This window comes from Zalophus californianus, chromosome 5 (assembly GCF_009762305.2).
Source record: "Zalophus californianus isolate mZalCal1 chromosome 5, mZalCal1.pri.v2, whole genome shotgun sequence".
Lineage (NCBI taxonomy): Eukaryota > Metazoa > Chordata > Mammalia > Carnivora > Otariidae > Zalophus > Zalophus californianus.
This window is the reverse complement of record NC_045599.1, coordinates 89,393,979-89,417,043: the sequence shown is the minus strand read 5'-3', so window position 1 is coordinate 89,417,043 and position 23,065 is coordinate 89,393,979. Positions and strand designations below refer to the sequence as shown.

The window sequence follows — 23,065 nt, the reverse complement described above, 5'->3', positions numbered from 1 at the left end:
TTATGAGTTCATAAGGACACTTTAAAAAAAAAGAAAAATACAACTGGGGTGCCTGGCTGGCTCAGTCAATGGAGCATGTGACTCTTGATCTTGGGTCATTGGGCCTGAGTTCAAGCCCCATACTTTGTGTAGAGATTACTTAAAAATAAAATCTTCAAAAAAAAAAAAAAAACACAACTAACTGGTCACTGCTGAAGAATGTTAGTGTATCAACTATTTTGTTTTTTGTTTTTTTCAAGTGTTTTTCTTAAATTTAAATTTCAGGTAGTTAACAGTGCAATATTAGTTTCTGGAGTAGAATTCAGCAATTCATCACTTACATATAACACTCACTGCTCATCATAACAAGTGCCCTCCTTAATAACCATCACCCATCTAGCCCATCCCCTACCCACTTCCCTCCATCAACCCTCAGTTTGTTCTCAATCGTTAAGAGTCTCTTATGGCTTGTCGCCCTCTCTCTTTTTTTCTTTTCCCCCTTCCCATATGTTCATGTTTTCTTTTTTTTTTAATGTTTTATTTATTTATTCATGAGAGTCAGAGAGAGAGAGAGAGAGAGGCAGAGGCAGAGGGAGAAGCACGCTCCCCGCCCAGCAGAGAGCCCAACGCGGGACTCAATCCCAGAACCCCGGGATCACGACCCGAGCCAAAGGCAGATGCCCAACCATCTGAGCCACCCAGGCGCCCCTTCTTAAATTCCACATATGAGTGAGATCATATGGTATTTGGTGGATCAACTGGTAAATAAAAAAGAGTCAAGCTTGTGTCCTACTCTTCCAATACAAGCTACATTACGGAGTAACCAAATAGATGAAGAGAAGTTTCTCTTTAAAGAATTATTCCATCTAATAAATGTAAAACAAATGACAATTAGAACATCACCATTTTGTATAATGCCTGTGGAGAGGATTCTGATACCTAACAAACTACATATGTGATCCAGCAATTCCAATTCTATCAATTCACTCTAGCGATATACTTCCAAAAAAAAAAAAGCAAATATGCACTACATTTTTCATTGCAGCCCTGTTTAAATATGCAAAACACTGGAATCTACTTAATGACTAACATAGGACACTGCTTGAATAAACTCTGATATGCATACATATAATTGTAAAAAAAGAATAAGGAAAATATCTATGGACCAGGAATAGAACAATTTCAGGGACATAATATTAATTAGAAAAAAGCATATACTATATATAATTAAAAGAGTTATATACAGTATGCTACTTTTTGTGTAATAAAGGAGAAGTAAGAAAATATATGATATACCTGTTTATGTTTGCAGAGCGACACAGGAAGTATAAATTAGAAACTAATCCAAGTGGTTACCTACAGGTGGTTGGGAACAAGGCAGAAGGGATAAGGGAGAGAGTGACACTTCTGTGACTATATCTTTTTATATCTCTTTGACTTATAAAGTTGAGTAAACATTAAACTTTTTTAAAGTAAAATAAAATCATAAGAATGAGGGATCCTTAAAACTGAATCCAAACATAAAAATTGCACCCTACTGAATATGAAATGACCTTAATGAGAATGAAAACATATCAAGATTTGTGGGATGCACCTAACACAATATTTATAGAAACATGTATAGCTTTTCATGGTCATATTATTTTTTTAAAATTTGACAGAGGGCGCCTGGGTGGCTCAGTTGGTTACGCGAGTGCCTTCGGCTCAGGTCATGATCCTCGAGTCCTGGGATCGAGTCCCACATCGGGCTCCCTGCTTAGCGGGGAGTCTGCTTCTCCCTCTGACCCTCACCCCTCTCATTCTCTCTGTCATTCTCTCTCTCTCAAAAATAAATAAAATTTAAAAAAAAATTTAAAATTTGACAGAGACGGAACACAAGCAGGGAGAGAGGGAGAAGTAGGCTCCCCACTGAAAGCCTGACGTGGGGCTTGATTCCAGGACCCTGCGACCATGACCTGTGCCAAAGGCAGACACTTAACGACTGAGCCACCCAGGCATCCCTCATTATCATATCAGAAAAGAAAAAAGTTTAGGGGCACCTGGGTGGCTCAGTCAGTTCAGCGGCTGACTTGATTTCAGCTCAGGTCATGATCTTGGGGCCTGGGATCAAGCCCCACATCGGGCTTGTGCTCAGCATGCAGTCTACTTGAGTTTCTCTCTCTCTTCCTCTGCCCCTCCCCCTGCTCTCTCTCTAAAATAAATAAATCTTTAAAAAAGACAAGAAAAAAAGTTTAAAATCAATGATACAAGCTTCACACTTTAAGAAACTAGAAAATGAACAGTGAAATTAACCCAAAGTAAATAGAAATATAAAGAACAGAAATCAACAAAATAGAAGATGCCATACAAAAGAAAAAAAATTAAAGCAGCAAAAAATTGGTTCTATGAAAAAATCAAAATTTATAAAAATGTAACTAGATCAAGGAAAAAAGGAAGAGAAAACACAAATTAACAATATAATGAATAACACAAGAAATATATACTACAGATTCTACAATCATGAAAAGAAAACAAGGAATACTGTGGACAATTATATATCAACAAATCTGACAACTTGGATCATGCATTCTCAAAAGGGGTGATATCATCTCCAAATGGACAAAACTTGGTTCTTGGAGGTCAAAAATATCTTATTCTCTTATTTTTTTTAAAGATTTTATTTATTTATTTGAGAGAGAGAGAGAATGAGAGATAGAGGGCACGAGAGGGAAGAGGGTCAGAGGGAGAAGCAGACTCCCTGCTGAGCAGGGAGCCCGATGCAGGACTCGATCCCGGGACTCCAGGATCATGACCTGAGCCGAAGGCAGTCGCTCAACCAACTGAGCCACCCAGGCGCCCTTATTTATAAAACACAGAATCTACAAGGGCGCCTGGGTGGCTCAGCTGGTTTAGTGTCTGATTCTTGATTTTAACTCAGGTCTCAATCTCAGGGTCTTGAGTTCAAGCTCTGCACTGGGCTCCACAATGGGCATGGAACCTACTTTAAAAAAACAACAACAAAACAAAACACACACAGATATACAATCAGTACATAAATGGGATCTATAGCATTATCTGTGGTATTAAAATTTCATGGGGACAGATGGTTAGGAAAAAAAAAAGTATCTAAAAAGGATCCTTTGGGGAAAAACAAAGAAAAGAGGACTGAAACACTGATTACGTTGAAACAAAACAAAGTTAATGAAACAACACAAATTATGAAAAATGACATAAGAAACAGAAAAACTGAATAGTCTTATATCTAGTAAAGAAATTAAATTTGTGATTAAAAAAACTTTTCCTTGGGGCACCTGGGTGGCTCAGTCGTTAAGCGTCTGCCTTCGGCTCAGGTCATGATCCCAGGGTCCAGGGATCGAGCCCCACATCGGGCTCCCTGCTTTGTGGGAAGCCTGCTTCTCCCTCTCCCACTCACCCTGTTTGTGTTCCCTCTCTCACTATCTCTCTCTGTCAAATAAATACATAAAATCTTAAAAAAAAAAAAAAAAAAACTTTTCCTTAAAGAAAATCCCAAAACTATCTGACATTCATCACTGGTGAATTCTATCAAAAAATTAAGAAAAAATTAATGCTGAACTAATTCAGAAAATAAGGCATCAATCTACCCAAACTGATTTATAGAATCAACACAGTCCCAATCAAAATCCCAACAAGCTTGTTTAATGGAACATAATAGAAAATTCAGAAATAGATCCACACATTGATTTTCAACAAGGACAGGCTTGTACAGTTGTTGTAACTGTACATCCATGAGAAAAATTATCCTCAACCCTTATCTCACACTATATATAAAAATTAACTCAAAATGGATTACACATCTAAATACAAAAGATAGGGGTGCCTGAGTGGCTCAGTCGTTAAGCATCTGCCTTCGGCTCAGGTCATGATCCCAGGGTCCTGGGATCAAGCCCTGCATCAGGCTCCCTGCTCCGCAGGAAGCCTGCTTCTCCCTCTCCCACTACCCCTGCTTGTGTTCCCTCTCTTGCTTGTCTCTCTCTCTCTCTCTCTGTCAAATAAATAAATAAATAAATCTTTAAAGTAAATACATACATACATACAAAAGATAAAACTATAAAAATTCTAGGGCGCCTGGGTGGCTCAGTTGGTTAAGTGACTGCCTTCGGCTCAGGTCATGATCCTGGAGTCCCAGGATCGAGTCCCACATCAGGCTCCCTGCTCAGCAGGGAGTCTGCTTCTCCCTCTGACCCTCTGACCCTCTTCCCTCTCGTGCTCTCTATCTCTCATTCTCTCTCAAATAAATAAATAAAATCTTTAAAAAAAAAACTATAAAAATTCTAGAACATAAGTGAAAATCTTTGTAATCTTGGGGTACTCAAAGATTTCTTAGACAAGACTCAAAAAGATAAAAGCGTAAAAGAAAAAAAAAATGGACCTCATCAAAATTTAAATCTTCTTAATAAAAAGCTAAGCCACAAAATGGGAGCACATATTCACAACATACATACATACATATATATATGTAATCTGAGAAAGGACTTATAGCCAAAATAAAGAATTCCTACAATTTAATAAGAAAAGCAATCTAATTTTTAAAATAATGAGAAAGGGATCTAAACAGATACTTCACAAAAGAAAATACCAGAATGACAAATAAGCACATGAAAAGATTAGTCATCAGGAAAATGCAAATTAAAATGAGATAGTAGGGGCACCTGGGTGGCTCAGTCAGTTAAGCATCTGACTTTGGCTGGGGTCATGATCTCGGGGGTCCTGGGATTTGAGACTGGTGATGGACTATGCGCTTAGTGGGGCGTCTGCTTCTCCTTCTCCCTCTGCCCCTCCCCCTGCTCATGTTCTCTCACTCTCTCTAATAAATAAAATTTTATTAAAAATTTGAGATGGTACTACATGCCACTAAAATAAAGTGAAAATAAGACTAACATTCCTATCAAAGTCATTAAATCATAAAAAAAATTGATTACATCTTAATGTTCAATTTAAGAGAACCAAGAACCATATAATGCAAAAGAGATAAATTTGAGTTCTTTGTAATACTCTGCTTTTCAAAACACCCTATTTCCCTAAAGGTTCTGGAGAGATGAAGCTTTGCTACATTAACTGATATATTCTTCAGATTCTGCCCTCTTGCTCCACCATGAGAACAAAAACTTTATATAGTAACACAGTGTACTTCTGTCTTCTAGTACACAGGGAGGAAGCTCCAGAAGCAGTCTTCCTGCGTTTAAATCTTGATTTTTGCTTCTTGTCTAGACTTCAGCAGGTTACTTACCCTGTATGCCTGGACACTGGTGCTGGTCTTTGATAATCTCCCTCTCCCTTTTTACTTTGCTTCTTTTAATCTAACTGTGGACATGCACGTAAAATAATTATACTCTTGACTTTAGGGATTCTCATGTAAATGCCATGATTCTGTAATACTTGTTTTAGGTCACACATATATAAACCTGAGGTAATAATATTTAAGGCTGTTATGAGGATTAATTTAATACATGTAAAAATGCTTAGATAGTGCTTGGCACATAACAAGTATCCAATACAGATCATACGCCTTTAAGGAAAATATGAGCAAGTGTCAACCTTAGCATCTCCAACTGAACTGACTTGCTCAGCTTATCAAATGATTCTGCTGAGCTAAACACACAGTGGTACACAATTTGTGTGAGGCTGATTATGCTGATTATAATTTATGATGATTAACGACTCCCAACATTCAGGGTAGCTTCCCACTGAGATGTGCAAACAGGCTGTTAACAAACCAGATCACAAAATTAGATAGTACCTATCAAGAGAACCTGTATAATTTTGGGGTATTTGAAATGGCTGAAAGGGAACATTTCATATATATTTTATATAACATTTATATAACATAAATATATAACATATTTTATATAACATTTTATATAACAAAAAAACAAGATAAATTATTTTCCCGCCCAAATCTTTTCCTAAGAACTTTCTTTTCCAAAACAGAGCTCTGCAACTGTGGTAAAGCTAATATACCTATAAATTAACAGTTATAATGTAAATCGTAAAACACGTTTGAAAGGCACCATCTCATAACCTTTATAGATGTGCATTCTCAAACAAAGTGATACCATTTTGCGGAATTGACCATAGGCAGTAACGGAAGAGAAGTGCTATACACAAAAAGATGTCCACTATACTATCATCTGTAAGAGCACGGACTTAAATGCCTTAAAAAAAGGCAATGGTTAAGTAAATTATAGCATGTTAACTCAAGAGACTGAGATGCTGTTATCAAAATGCTAATCACAAAGACATATAAAAATGATAAACTGTATAAAGGCCAAACGAAAATATAATGGGGGTGACACAACCAATTTCTGGTTCCACATGTAAGGAACTTGAAAGTTGCCATTCTGTCATAACAAGAAGTAAAAAGCTGAAAAGACTAAAAAATCAACAACTCTTCTTGAATTCATGAGAGGGGAGGGCACAGGGCAAACTACTGCCCTAAAACGAAAAGATCTGTTCAACAGGGGAATACAGGGAGTCAGGGTTTATCAGAGCAGAGATTCAATAGCGGAATCTGCCACAGAAACCAGTGCCAGGGTAGAGAAACATAAACTGTAACTGACATATTACTGGAGGCTCAGTGCATACAAGTCTGAGCGTTAAAAACTCCACAGGGGGCGCCTGGGTGGCTCAGTCATTAAGTGTCTGCCTTAGGCTCAGGTCATGATCCCAGGGTCCTGGGATCGGGCCCCGCATCAGGCTCCCTGCTTCTCCCTCTCCCACTCCCCCTGCTTGTGTTCCCTCTCTCGCTATGTCTCTGTCAGATGAATAAAATCTTTAAAAAAAAAAAAAAAATTATGCCAGAATTAAGCTCAGTGATCGACTGTCTCTATAGGGTGTGTGGTTTAATAAAAAATATATTTGTGCCCAGTTTCTGGCAGAAAAAAAAAACACAGGAACTCAGTCATAGCAAACCCCCCACACTTTTGTCGGGTTTTACCTCCAAGAGTGCAACTAGGTTCTCACAATAAATATAGCAAAAATTTCCTCTTGAGCATCCCATAGAGGAGGGAAAAGGAACTATTTTGAAATATGCCAGAGTACTCTGTTCTTTTTAAGAAAGTGTGTCCTAGGTCAAACTAGTTAATCAGAGCCTACACTGATGGGGTATTATCAGTGTCAAACTGACCTGCAAAAAAGGGAAATAGAAAATTCCAACCTTCTCTAGGAATCCGGTCCCACATAAAGGAAGAGGGGGTGAAAAAACTGAGAAACACATGTGAAGTTCACAGACCAGAGGCACAACTGAAAGACTGACTCCTAACCATAAAACTGCAGAATACTTTCCCTACCCCCATACTTTAGCAACATACCACCAAAGACCCATTTATAATAGTTTCTTTCTACCTGGTACATCATGTCCAGTTATCAAGAAAAAATTACAAGGCAAACAAAAAGGCAAAAACACAGTTTGAGGAGACAGAGTAAGCATCAGAACCAGACATGGCAGAGATATTAGAATTATCAGACTAGAAACTTAAAACTATGATTAGGAGCACCTGGATCGCTCAGATGGTTAAGCATCCAACTCTTGATTTCAGCTCAAGTACTGGTCTCAGCACTGTGAGATCAAGCCCTGCATCAAGGCTCTACACTGGGCTTGTTCTGCTTGGGATTCTCTCTCTCCCTTCCCCTCTGCCCCTCCTGCCCTCCCTCTAAAAAGAAAAAATTTTCTAAATAAATAAATAAAACAACAATGATTAATATGCTAAGGGCTCTCATGGATAAAACAGAGAACATGCAAGGACAGATGGAGAATATAAATAAAGACATGGGAATCCTAAGAAAGAACCAAAAAGAAATGCTAGAGATCAAAAACACTATAATAGAAAAGAAGAATGCCTTTGGTGGGCTTATTAGTAGACTAGACACAACTGAGTATATATGAAAGAAACCTCCAAAACTAAAAAGTAAAGAGAACAAAGACTGAAAAGAATAAAACAGAATATCCAAGAACTGTGCGACAATTACAAAAAGAGTAACACATAATGGAATTACCATAAGGAAAAGAGAGAAAGAAAGGAGCAAAAGAAACATGTGAAACAGTAATGACTCAGAATTTCCCCAAATTAATGTCAGATACCAAAATATAGATCCAGGAAGCTCAAAACAAACAAACAAGCAAACAAAACAAAAAACAAACAAAAAAAACCCACCCTACACTTAGACATAACATTTTCAAACTACAAAAAATCTAAGATAAAGAAAAAATCCTAAAAGAAGCCACAGGAAAAAAAAACACCTACCTATACAGAAATAAAGATAAGAATTAGGGGAGGAAGGTGAGGGGGATGGTATAACTAGGTGCTGGACATTAAGGAGGGCACATGATGTAATGAGCACTGGGTGTTATATAAGACTGATGAATCACTGACCTCTACCTCTGAAACCAGTAATACATTATATGTTAATTAACTGAATTTAAATTTTAAAAAATTAATTTAAAAATATAAAATTTTTTAAAAAGATAAGAATTACATCTGACTTCTCAGAAGCCATGCGAGCAAAAAGAGAGTGCAGTGAAATGTTTAGTGTTGAAAGAAAAAAACCCACCAATACAGAATTCTAATACCCTGTGAATTATTCTTCAAATGCAAAGGAGAAATAAAGACTTACTCAAACAAAAACTGAGGGCATTTGTTGCCAGTAGACCTCCCTTGTAAGATGTGCTGAAAGAAGTTCCTTAGACACAGGCCAAAAACTCAGATATACATAAACAAAGAGTATCAAAGAAGGAATAAATGAAGGTAAAATAAAAACTTACTTTTCTTATTCTTAATCTAACAGAAAAGTTTGTACAAAAAGCTAATACTAATAAAGTATTTGATTGTATATTCTTATGTATCTTATTTTTATATATGTGTCTATACTTGTGAAATAAAATGACAACGATATAAGGAATGAGAGGAATTAGCATTATTTTGTTATTATGAAGCACACATAAAACTTATGAACCATTATAGTGTTATTTGAAAATGGACTTGGATTAGTTGTAAATGTGTATTGCAAACTCTAGGGCAACCACTAAAAATTGTAAAGAAAAATTCTACCTGAAATATTTAAAAAAGAGAGAAAGTAGAATCATGTAAGATGTTCAATTAAAACCACAAAATGCAGAAAAAGAGAAGACAAAAATGGGAATGAAGAAGAGGGGCGAAAACAGAAAACAGTAACAAGGTAGATGTTAATCCAACTATATTAATAATCACCTTGAATGCCAATGGACTAAATGCACAAATTAAAAAGAGAATCTCAGAGTGGATCAAAAAACAACACCGGGGCACCTGCGTCACTCAGTCATTAAGCGTCTGCCTTTGGCTCAGGTCATGATCCCAGGGTCCTGGGATAGAGCCCCACATCGGGCTCCCTGCTCAACAGGAAGCCTGCTTCTGTCTCTCCCACTCTCCCTGCTTGTGTTTCCTCTCTTGCTGTCTCTCTGTCAAATAAATAAATAAAATCTTAAAAAAAAAAAAAAAGCCAGAAGCTCCACTGAGCCAGCCAGGTGCCCCAGAAACCCACTTTAAATATAAAGACAACTACAGGGGCGCCTGGGTGGCCCAGTCGGTTAAGTACCTGCCTTCAGCTCAGGTCATGATCTTGGGGTCCTGGGATCGAGCCCGTATCGGGCTCCCTACTCAGTGGGGAGAGTCTGCTCCTCTGGCTCCCTCTGCTCTTCCCTCATGCCCCGCTCATGCTCGCTCGCACTCTCTCTCAAATAAATAAATAAATAAAAAGACAACTATAGATTTAAAGTAAATAGGTGGTATAGCATAGGGAATATAATCAATAATATTATAATAATGTTGTATAGTAACAGATGGTGACCGCACTTACTGTGCTAAGCACAATGTAAAGAATTGTTGAATCAAAAAAAAAATTGTTGAGGGGCGCCTGGGTGGCTCAGTCAGTTAAGCGACTGCCTTTAGCTCAGGTCATGATCCCAGGGTCCTGGGATCAAGCCCCACATCTCCGCTGCTCAGCTGAGAGCCTGCTTCTCCCTCTCCCACTCCCCCTGCTTGTGTTCCTGCTCTCTCTCTTTTAAATAAATAAATAAAAATCTTAAAAAAAAAATTTGTTGAATCAATATGTTGTATACCTAAAACTAACAGAACATTGTATGTTAATTATATTTCAATAAACAAACAACAAAATTAAGGATAAAAATCGTTATCTCAAAAGATGCAGAAAAAGCACTTGACAAAACTCAGCATCTGTTCATGATAAAAACTCACAACAAAGTGGGTTTAAAGGGAAAATACCTCAACATAATAAAGACCACCGGGCACCTGGGTGGCTCAGTCAGTTAAGCATCCAACTCTTGACTTCAGCTCATGATCTCGGGGGGCCTGGCATCCAGCCCCACATCAGGCTCTGCACTCAGCAGGGACTCTGAGATTCTCTCCCTCTCCTGCCCCTCCCCCCACTTGCACTCTCTCTCTAAAATAAATCCCCTCAAAAAAATCATAATAAAGACCACAAATGAAAAAAAAAAGTAAGTGGACAAATATACCACAATAACACTAATCAAAAGAAATTAGGAGAGGGGCGCCTGGGTGGCTCAGTCAGTTAAGCACCCAACCCTTGATTTCAGCTCAGGTCATCATCTCAGGGTTATGAGATGGAGCCCCAAGTTGGGCTCCATGCTCAGCAGGGAGTCTGCTTGAGATTCTCTCTCCCTCTCCATCTGCTCCTTCTGCACTCATATGCACTCATGAGCGGGCATATGTTTCTCTCTCTTAGATAAAAACAAATATTCAAAAGAAAAATAGAAAGGAGTAATTTCACACAGAGCAGACTTCAGAGTAAGTAAAGTTATGAGGTATAAAGAAGGGCATTACATAACGATAAAGAGGTCAATTCTCCAAGAAGACATAGCAATCCTTAACATGTAAATGCCTAACAACAGTGTCATTATGTGAGGCAAAAACTGATAGAACTGCAAGGAGAAATACATGAATTCACTATCATATTTAAAAACTTTGGGGCACCCGGGTGGCTCAGTCGTTGGGCGGCTGCCTTCGGCTCAGGTCATGATCTCGGGGTCCTGGGATCGAGCCCCGCATCACACTCCCTGCTCAGTGGGGAAGCCTGCTTCTCCCTCTCCCACTCCCCCTGCTTGTGTTCCTTCTCTCGCTGTGTCTATCTCTGTCAAATAAATAAAATCTTAAAAAAAAAAAAAAAAACTTCAACATCCCTCTATCAGAAAGGGACTGACCCAGCAGGAAGAAAAGCAGTAAGGTATAATTGAACTTAACACCATCAATCAAATGGATGTAATTGGTATCTTTGGTTACTCCAACCAATAACAAGCTCACATAAAACATTCACCAGGATAAAAAAAAAAAAAACATTCACCAGGATAGATGGCCACATTCTGGGCCATAAAACACACCTTAACAAATTTAAATAAAAATCAATCAATGTCTGCTCTCAGACCACAATGAAAGTAAACTAGAAATCAATAACAAAAAGATAAAACTAGAAAACCCAAAAGCTCATGGAGATTAAACAACACAGTTGTAATAACACATGGGTCAAAGAAATCGCAAGAGAAAAAATAAAAACACAACTTATCAAAATTTGTGGGATACAGCAAAAGCAGTGCTGAGAGGGAAATTTTTAGCACTGAGTGCACATTAGGTAGAAGACAGACCTAAAATCAATCATCTACATTTCCACCTTAGGGAACTAGAAAAAAATTATATCCAAGTAAGTAGAAAAAAAGAAATAACAATTACAACAGACATCAATGAAATGAAAACAAGAAATCAACAGACAACGGATGCCTGGGTGGCTCAGTTGGTTAAGTGGCTCCCTTTGGCTCAGGTTATGATCTCAAGGTCCTGGGACTGAGCCCCACGTTGGGTTCCCTGCTCAGCAGGGAGTCTGCTTCTCCCTCTCCCTCTACCCCCCTCCTCCAGCTCATTCTCTCTCTCTCTCTCTCTTAAAAAAAAAAGAAAAGAAAAAAAATCAACAGACAAGATGAAACAAACCAATAGCTGGTTCTTTGGAAAGATTAATAAAATTGATAAGCTTCTAGTCAGGCTAAGAGAGAGGACACAAATTACTAATATTGAAAATCAAAGGGGACATCACCATACATCTTGTGGACATTTTAAAAAACAGGTAAGGAATACTACAAACTACAAACAACTCTATACTCACAAATCTGATAACCTAGATGAAATGGACCAATTCCTTGAAAGACAAAATCTGCCCAAACTGACGTTAAGAATAGACAATCTGAATAGCTTTATACCTACTTAAAAAAAATAGAACCCATAATTAATAACCTTCCAAAAATAGAAAGCATCAGGCCCATATGGGTTCACTGGTGAATTCTACTTAACATTTAAGTAAGAAATAATACAAATTCTCTATAATCTGTTTCAGAGGATAGAAACAGAGGCCATACTTCCTAACTCAATCTATAAGACCATCATTAACCCTAACACCAAAGTTAGACTAAATTATTACAAGGAAACTACAGACCAATATCTCTCAGGAGCACAGATGTAAAAATTCTTTTTTTAAAAAAAAAAGATTTTACTTATTTACTTGTCAGAGACAGAGAGAGCATAAGCAGGGGAAACGGCAGGCAGAAGGAGAAGCAGGCTCCCTGATGAACAAGGAGCCCAATGTCGGACTCGATCCCAGGATCCTGGGGTCATGACCTGAGCTGAAGGCAGACACTTAACCGACTAAGCCACCCAGGCGTCCCAGATACAAAAATTCTTAACAAAATGTTAGTAAAGCAAATCCATCGATGCATAAAAAGAATTATATACCATGACCAAGTTGGATTTATCCCAGATAGGCATTGCTGGTTTAACATTCAAAAGTGAATGTTATCCAACATACCAGCAGGGTAAAAAAGAAAAATCACAGGATCATAGCAATAGGTGCAGAAAAAGCAGTGGGCAAAATCAAACACCATTCATGATAAAAACTCTCAATAAACTAGGAATAGAGGGAAACTTCCTCAACCTGATAAAAAAAAAATCTACAAAAAACAACTAAAATTAGGCTTAATGGTAAGAACTCAAAGCTCTTCCACTAAGAACAAGAAAAAGGCAAGGATGTCAACTCTCACCATTCCTTATCAACATCATAATGGACATACCAACTAATGCAATAACAAGGAAATATACACAGATGGGAAAAAATAAAACTGTCTTTGTTCACAGATAACATGATCATCTATGTAGAATATCCAAAAGAACTGATAAAAAAAAACTCCTGGAACTAATAAGGAATTATAGAAAGGTTACAGGATACAAGGTTAATATACCAAAGTTAATCACATTCCCATATACCAGCAATGAACAAATGTAATTTGAAATTTACAACAAAATACCATTTACATGATCATCCCTAAAATGAAATACTTATAACTTAGGTATACATCTAACAAAATAATGTATAAGATCTGTATGAGGAAAACTACAAGTCTCTGATGAATAAAATGAAAGAAGAAATAAATGAAGGCATGGTCCACATTCATGGACAGAAAAACTCAACACTGTCAGGATGTCAGTTCTTCCCAACTTCATCTGCAGATTCAGTGTAATCACAATCAAAATCCCAGCAAGTTATATTGCAGATATCAACAAACTCATTCTAAAATTTATATGAAGAAGGTAAAAGATGCAGAATAGCCAACATAACATTTAAAGAGAATAAAGTTGGAGGACTGATGCCACCCAACTTCAAAACTTACTATATAAAAGCTACAGTAATCAAAAACAATGTGGTATTAGCAAAAACCCAAAGAGACCAATGAAACAGAATAGAGACTGGAGAAACAGACCCATACAGTCACCTGATCTTTGACAAAGGAACAAAGACAATATAATGAAGCAAACAGAGTATTTTCAGCAAATGTTGCTGGAAAAACTGTATATCCATATCCAAAAAAATGAATCTAGACAATGACCTAACACCTTCCCCATTAACTCAAAATGGGATCATAGACCAAAATATTAAACACAAATCTATAAAACTCCTAGAAGATAACATAAGAGAAAATCTAGATGAACTTCAGTATGGCAATGACTTTTCAGATACAACACCAAAGGCATAATCCATGGAAGAAGTAATTGATAAACTAGACTTCATTAAAATTAAAAATTCTGGCTCTGCAAAAGACAGTACCAGGAGAATTAGAAGACAAGCCACAGACTGGGAGAAAGTATTTGCAAAAGATACACCTGATAGGGGCAATTGGGTGGCTCAGTCGTTAAGTGTCTGCCTTCGACTCAGGTCATGATCCCAGGGTCCTGGGATAGGGCCCCAGATGGGGCTCCCTGCTCAGCAGGAACCCTGCTTCTCCCACTCCCACTCCCACTGCTTGTGTTCCTTTTCTCGCTTTGTCTCTCTCTGTCAAATAAATAAATAAAATCTTAAAAAAAAAAGATACACCCGATAAAGGAATGCTATCCAAAATATACAAAAAACTCTTAAAACGCAACAATAAGAAACAAACCAAACAAAAACTGAGCCAAAGACCTTACCAGATACTTCACTGAAAAGATATACAGATAGCAAATAAGCGTATGAAAAGATATTCCACATGATATGTTATCAGGGAAATGCAACTTAAAACAACAATGAGATATTAACTATACACCTATTAGAATAACCAAATACTGGAACACTGAAAACACCAAATGCTGGTGAGGATATGGAGCAATAGGAACTCTCATTCATTGCTAATGGGAATGCAAAATGACACAGACACTTTGGAAGACAGTTTGGCGATTTCTTACAAAACTAAACATACTCTTATCATACAATTCAGCAATCATGCTCTTTGGTTATTTACCTAAGAGATGCACACAAATGCACACAGATGTTCACAGAAGCTTTATTCTTAATTGCTAAAACTTGGAAGCAATCAAAATGGCCTTCAGTAGGTGAGTGAATAAACAATGTTATTCAGACAATGAAATATTATTCACTGGTAAAAAGAAATTATCTACCAAAACATGAAAAGACCCAGAAGAACCTTAAACACATATTATTAACTGAAAGAATCCAACGTGAAAAGGCTTCATACTGTAGGATTCCAATTTATATGACATTCTGGAAAAGGCAACACTATGGAGATAGCAAAAAGACCAGTGGTTATAAGAGATTAGCAGGGGGTGGGATGAATAGGGAGGGCACAAAGGATTTTTAGGACAGTGAAAATGTATGATACCATAGATGGATTCACGTCATTATATATTTGTCAAAAGCTACAGAATGGATAACACCACAAGTGAACCCCAATGTAAACTATGGACTTAGGGTGACTATAACATGTCAATCCATGTTCATCAATTGTAACAAATGTTCCACTCTGATGGAGGCAGCTATACATGTATGAAGGGAGTAAATGGAAAATCACTGTATCTTCCCCTCAATTTTGCTGTGAACCTAAAACTAAAAAAAAAGTCTTAACAAAACAAAATTGAGAATTTTCAAAAGTTAATAAGACTACAAATCACAGATCCAAAAAGGTTATTAAAATATATATATTCCATTCTCCCCACCCAAAAATAATTCACACCTAAACATCATATCAAAACTGGTAATTAAAAAATACAATATATTGAAGGCAGTCACCAATAAAGACAAGTTATGTACAAAAGAATAAAGGTAAGATTTCTCATCATCTTCTCATCAAAAACTCTGCAGCCATAAGACAATGGAGTTAACAGCCTGAAAACGCTGAAAGAAAAAAATCATCAAACCAGAATTCTATAAACAAGGGAAATATTTTTTCAAAAATGAAGGTGATTCAATATATCACTTTCAGTAACAGGGAGAACTAGGCAGAACATCAACAAGGAAATAGACAACTTAAACAATATAACCTAACTAGATTAAACACATATATAACACTCCAATCAACTAGGCCAAACAGATTATCTACAGAACACTCCCCTTGTTGGGAAAATACACATTTTCTTCAAGTGTATATGAAATATTCTCCAGAACAGATATGATAGCAATAAAACAAGCCTCAATAAACAAAAAAGGATTAAAAACATACAAAATATGTTTTCCAACCATAATGAGTGAAATTAGTAATAACAGAAGAAATATAGAGAACTGACAAATACGTGGAATTAAACAAAACACCCTAAATTAACCAACGGTCAAAGAAGAAATCAAAAGGGAAAGTAGAAAATACTTTGGGGCGCCTGGCTGGCTCAGTCAGTAGAGTATGCAACTCTTGATCTCAGAGTTGTGGATTTGAGCCCTACATTGGGTATAGAAGTCACTCAAAAATAAAATCAAAAAAAAAAAAAAAAAGGAAAGAGGAAAGAGGAAACAACAGATGCTGGTAAGGATGCAGAGAAAGGGGAACCCTCTTACACTGTTAGTGGGAATGCAAACTGGTGCAGCCACTTTGGAAAACAGTATGGAGGTTCCTCAAAAAGTTAAAAATAGAACTATCCTACAACCCAACAACTGCACTACTAGAGGATACTAGTAGGATAGAAGGATAGAAACATAGTGATTCGAAGGGGCACATGCATCCCAATGTTTATAGTAGCAATGTCCACAATAACCAGAACATGGAAAGAGCCCAGATGTCCATCAACTGATGAATGGATAAAGAAGATGTAATGTATATATATACAATGGAATATTACAACAGCCAACAACAAAATGAAATCTTGCCATTTGCAACGACGTGGATGGAACTGGAGAGTATTATACTAAGCAAAATAAGTCAATCAAAGAAAGACAAATACCATATGATTTCACTCACATGTGGAATTTAAGAAACAAAACAGATGAACACAGGGGAAGGGAAGGGAAAATAAAATAAGATGGAAACAGAGAGGGAGGAATACCACAGAGACTCTTAACTATAGGAAACAAACTGAGGCTTGCTGGAGGGGAGGTGGGGGATGGGGTAATTAGGTGATGGGCATTAAGGAGAGCACTTGATGTAATGAGCACTGGGTGTTATATACAACTGATAAATCACTAAATTCTACCTCTGAAATTAATAATACAGTATATGTTAACTAAATTGAATTTGAATTTTAAAAAAAGAAAGAAAAAAGAAATACTTTGAGATGAATGAAAATAAAATTTGTCTTCAAAACTTACAAGATGCAGCTAAAGCAGTACTTAAAAGGAAATTTACAGCTGTCTAATGCCTATATTAAAAAAGAGAGATCTTGGGTGCCTGGGTGGCTCAGCTGGTTAAGCGACTGCCTTCGGCTCAGGCCATGATCCTGGAGTCCCGGGATCAAGTCCCACATCGGGCTCCCTGCTCAGTGGGGAGTCTGCTTCTCCCTCTGACCCTCTTCCCTCTCGTGCTCTCTCTCATTCTCTCTCTCTCTCAAATAAATAAAATCTTTAAAAAAAAAAAAGAGAGAGAGATCTTGGGGCACCTGGGTGGCTCAGATGGTTGGGCGTCTGCCTTCAGCTCAGGTCATGATACCAGGGTCCTGGGATCGAGCCTCACATCGGGCTCCCTGCTCAATGCAGAGCCTGCTTCTCCCTCTCCCTCTGCCATTCCCTCCACTTGTACTCTCTGGCTCTGTCTACCTCTCTGTCAAATAAAAAAATAAATAAATAAATCTTAAAAAAAAAAAAGAAAGAAAAAAGAGAGAGCGAGAGATCTTGGGGCACCTGGGTGGCTCAGTTGGTTAAACATCTGCCTTCGGCTCAGGTCATGATCCCAGTGTCCTAGAATAGGAGTCCTACATCAGGCTCTCTGCTCAATGGAGAGCCTGCTTCTCCCTCTGCCTGCCACTTCCCCTGCTTGTGCTCTCTCTCATTCTGTGACAAATAAATCTTTAAAAAAAAAAGAGATTTTGAATCAATAACCTTAACTTCCACCTTAAGACACATGAAAAAAAGAGCAAACTAAACCTAAAGGAAGCAGAAGGAAGGAAGGAATGAGTAACAGAGAAGAAATCAATAGAAAATAGAAAAACAGGAAAATTGGTAACAAGAAAAATTAGGTTTTTAAAAACAACAAAACTGACAAACTATGAGTTAGACTGAGCAGGGGGGAGAAAAAAAAAGAAGACTCAAACAACTAAAAGTAGGAATGGCAGTGGAAACATAACTCACAATCTTACAAAAATAAAAAGGACTATAATGGAATCAAGAACTATATGCCACTTGATTCGTTAACTTAGATGAAACACACAAATTCCTAAAATGACACAAACTACCAAAACTGACTCAAGAAGAAACAGAAACCTGAATAAAACTACAACAGATAAGAGACTGAACCAGTAATCAAAACCTAGCCACAAAGAAAGGCTCAGGCCCAGAAGGCTTCACTGGTGAATTCTGTCAGTTAAAGAAAAATACCAACTCTTCCAAAAATTAAAGGAGGGAGCAATATGCAACTCATTCCCTGAGGCCAATTTTAGCCTAACACACCAAATCCAGACAAAGACATGACCAGAAAACTACAGACCAGTATCTCTTATGAATGTAGATGCAAAAATCCTCAACATAATACCAGCAAAACAAATCTAGCAACATACAAAAAGTATTCTACACTATGACAAAGTAGTTTATCCCAGGAATGCAAGGTTAGTTTAAAATAAGAAAAGCAATTAACATACCAAATCAACAAAGTAAAACACAAAACCCAAATGATTATTTCAATAGACACAGAAAAAACATATTACAAAATTCAATACCCCTTTCATGATAAAAACATTTTTAAATGGCTAAAATAGTATGTCTTATGTGTTTTATAATTAAAATTATTTTAATGGCAAAGGATATGAATAAACTTTTCCCCAAAGAAAATACACAAATGGCCAATAAGCACACAAAAAGATGATCAGCACCATTAGTCATTAGAGAAATGTAGATCAAAACCACAATCAGACATCATTTCATACACAGTGGAATGCCTATAATTAAAAAAAAAAAAAAGGAAAATAAGTATTGGCAAGGATGTGAAGGAATTGGAACCCTCACACAATGGTGGTGGAAATGTAAAACAGGTAGCCACTTTAGAAAACAGTCTGGAAGTTTCTCAAATAATTAAATACTGAGTTGCCATATGGCCCAGGAATTCCACTCCTAGGCATATACCCAAGAGAAATGAAAACATATGTCCACACAAAAACTTGTACATAAATGTTCACAGCAACTTCAGTTGTAATAGCCAGAGTAGAAACAATTTAAATGTCCATCAAATGATAAATGAATAAACAAAATGTGGCACAGAATATAATGGAATATTACTTAACGATAAAGGAATGAAGTACTCATGATGCCAAAACATGGAATGTGAAAACATTAAACTAAGTGAAAGAAGCCAGTCACAAAAGATACATGTTGTATGATTTCATTTACATGGAATGTCCAGAATAGGCAAATCTACGGAGACAGAAAGTAAATTAGTAGTTGCTGAGGGCTGAGTGGGATGAAGGTAAGTATATGGGGTTTCTTTTGAGGGTGATGAAAATGTTCTAGAATTAGACTGTGGCAATAGCTGCACAACACTTAATATACTAAAAACCACTGTATACTTTAAATAATGAAAGTATTGTATGATGAATGAATTTTATGGTACATGAGTTATATCTCAATAAAGTAGTTCCATAAAAATGAGAGAAATAAAGATTTTCTCAAAAACAGAGAATTGGCAACTGATCTACATTACAAAAGTGATAAAGGAAGCTTTCCAAGAGAAACTGGGATCTACACAAAGAAATAAACAGCCCTTGAGATGGTAAAAATAAAGTATGGAATTCTTTATTTTTTATTTCCATTGCTCTAAAAGATAATTATCTAAAGCAAAATAGCATCAATGTATTGTATACTATAACAAGGGCAAAACTAAAATGTATGGCAAAAATAACAAAGTAGGGTAGACAAAAATTGGGAGCATACCATTACACAGCGCATACTACACATGAAACAATATAACATTATTTGAAGGTGACTGTGATTAAATGAATGTGTGTACTAAAGACTAGGACAACCACTAAATATGTTTTAAAAGAGATATAAATAATAGAAATAAAATGGAATCAAAATAGTCAACAAATACAAAAAAAAAGGACAGAATAAAAGACAAAGAACAGTTGGAACAAACGAACAGCTTTCAAATGGTGTATTTTAATTCAGTAACATCAATAGTTACATTAAATGTAATTATAAAAGACAAAAGACAAAAGTTGTCAGAATACATGAAAAAGATAAAAAGAATTGTCAGACCAAATAAAAAAGCATAACACAACTAAATAAAAAAGTAAAACCCATGGGGCACCTAGGTGGCTCAGTCCTTGGGAGTCTGCCTTCAACTCAGGTCATGATCCCAGGGTGCTGGGATCGAGCCCCACATCGGGCTCCCTGATCAGCGGAGAACCCTGCTTCTCCCTCTCCCACTCCCCCGCTTGTGTTCCCTTTCTCACTGTGTCTCTCTGTCAAATAAGTAAATAAAATCTTTTAAAAAATAAAAATAATAAAACCCAATTTGATTGTAAAGACTCAGAATAACCAACTATCAATAGTCCACCAATGATGACATAAACTTAACTATCAATTGATAAAGATTATTGCATCTCAAAAAATACTATTATCAACAATTTTCAATACTGAAAGTAACTTGAGCACATTTGACAGATCCAACCTAGTGACAGCGACCTCTAGACATAATGCAATGATCTCACAACAAAGAACTGTTTTGATTAATTTTACAAAGCTAAGAATTCTACCTTAAATCACTGAAATTCAAATTAACTGTGAAATAAAGCCTTACTTATCTCCAATCAACTTTTGTAATAATTTCAACTAGTTATCATATTTTTTGAAAAGTTCACTGAAATACTTGAACACTTCACTTCACATTAAAATGCCAAAAATAGGGGCGCCTGGGTGGCTCAGTTGGTTAAGCGACTGCCTTCGGCTCAGGTCATGATCCTGGAGTCCCAGGATCGAGTCCCACATCGGGCTCCCTGCTCAGCAGGGAGTCTGCTTCTCCCTCTGGCCCTCTTCCCTCTCGTGCTCTCTGTCTCTCATTCTCTCTCTCTCAAATAAATAAATTAAATCTTTAAAAAAAAAATAAAATGCCAAAAATAATTAAATAACTTCGCAACTGAGTAAAAATCAAAGAAAGCAAAACCTACAACAAAAAATTTTTGGCCTATTGTGACTTATACTAATAAATACATATTTGATCTTTGTTTCCTGGCACAGAGCTCCTAAATCCCTCAGAATTTCCTAAAAGAAAAGAATAAAGGTATCTTTTCCTATTTATAACAAACCCCTTTCAACCGTACCTGAGTTATGTTAATGCACTTACTTTTGGAAAGCCCCTAAGGATGAGGGAAACAACCGTGGGTTTAGGTTGGAACTTCCATCCCTGTCCCCTAACCTTGAGGGAACAGAGAGAGGCTAGTTGGACGTTGAATCAACCACTAATGGCCAGTGATTTAATCACTCGTGCCTGCATAATGAGGTTTCCATAAAAATCTGTAAATTACAAGGTTTGGAGAGTTTCCTGGTTGGTGGAGATACTGAAAAAGTGACACATCTGGAGAGGGCATACAAGCTCTGCAGCCCTTCCCCCATATCTTGCCCTATACAATCTCTTCCATCTGCTTGTTCCTGAGTTATATCCTTTATAATAAACCAATCATCTAGTAAATAAATGGTTTCCCTGTGTTCTGGGAGCCATTCTAACAAATTAATCAACTCCAAGGAGGGGGTCATGTAAACCTCTGTATAGCCAGTCAGTCAGATGCACAGGTAACGACCTGGACTTACAGTTGCCTTCAAAAAGTGAAGATAGACCTGTGGGATCTGATACTATCTCTGGGCAGTGTCAGAATTGAGATACCAGACAGTGTCTGACTAAAAACTGGAGAACTGCTTGGTATAGGGGAAAAACCCCCAACACATGTGATGACCAGAGTGAAGTGTTAAGAGTAGAAAAGACACACAGAAGACCTTTTCCCTTATAATTTTAATGAACGTGAAAAGGAAAACCACAGGTCCACATAGCATCACTTGGACCAGGCCTAGTCACCAAACCGGGGCTTAATACCTAAAGTTTCAAATTCCCCCAGAAATATGTCTTAACCTGTCAACCAGGAAGTTTCTGATTAAGCACCAATGAGATAATCACATAACTCTCCATCCCCAAGGAAGATGACGTAATCCACCTAATAAGACCCCTATTCTTCCCAGCAAGGGAAGATGATCTTGCCTAAAACAATTCTCTTTTTTTTTTGCTAATAATTTTCTTGTCCCGCCCTCCTTTCTATAAAAACCTTCCATTTTGGACAACTCCTCAGGAGCACCCCTCTATTTACTAGATGGAATGTTGCCCAATTCATGAATCATTTAATAAAGCCAATTAAATCTTCAAATTTACTCAGTTGAATATTGTTTTTTTAACATGACGAAAATAGTACCATTATAATAGGTACCATTATTTCAGCCACTAAGTATTATATCTGTATTTTATTGGTAAGAAAACAGAGGTAGGCTGAAAGCACTAACTTGCCTAAAGTCCATATAGTAAGGGCTGAAGGAAGGATTCAAAATCCAAGTGTGCCTAACTCTGAAGTTCACATTTTAATTTCAACCCTCTGCCCATAATAAGTCAACTGTATAAGTTGCAGGTAACAGTGAATCTTAAAAATTTTAATGGAATCCAAAGCAAATAGGAAGCACATACATCCTTATTCAGAGATCTCTCTTAATGAAGAAATTAGTCTCAATTCTATGCTGTACTTTTCAAAGCATTCTCAACACAAAAATAAAAACATACGTGCAATTTTTCTTTTAGCCAAACACTTTGTTCTATTCGACTGTTTTGTCTTCATTTTCTGCAATCCATTCTCTTCCTTTGGTTCCTGTTGCAAAACAAGAAATACCATCAGGGTGGCTACTATTTAAAGTAGTACTCTTTCTACCTCTTCTATAACTAAGAGATCACTGAGCCTCTGCAGAATCAGTGGCTATTTAAATGTTCACAGAAAACATCAGAAAAGACCCTTTACAGTATAAAAAAGAAAACATTTGGATCTGGAACAAATAAAAATCATAAAAATTAAAATTTATAATATATTGCCAT

At 36.9% G+C, this 23,065-nt stretch overlaps 1 protein-coding gene across 10 annotated transcripts in view; it reads right to left on the bottom strand.

Moving 5' to 3' along the window:
- UIMC1 (ubiquitin interaction motif containing 1) overlaps nt 1-23,065 on the bottom strand; it is a 112,212-nt gene that overhangs the window by 54,700 nt on the left and 34,447 nt on the right. For 8 of the 10 annotated variants that reach the window (XM_027606668.2, XM_027606669.2, XM_027606673.1 and 5 more), the window contains exon 3: nt 22,760-22,844. The exons of 1 other annotated variant lie outside the window; for it this stretch is intronic. In XM_027606668.2, the coding sequence (XP_027462469.1) occupies nt 22,760-22,844 (85 nt within the window). Of the gene's footprint in view, nt 1-1,275; nt 1,336-22,759; nt 22,845-23,065 lie in introns of those variants that run through there. One more of the 10 variants, XM_027606670.2, reaches the window with a different exon arrangement.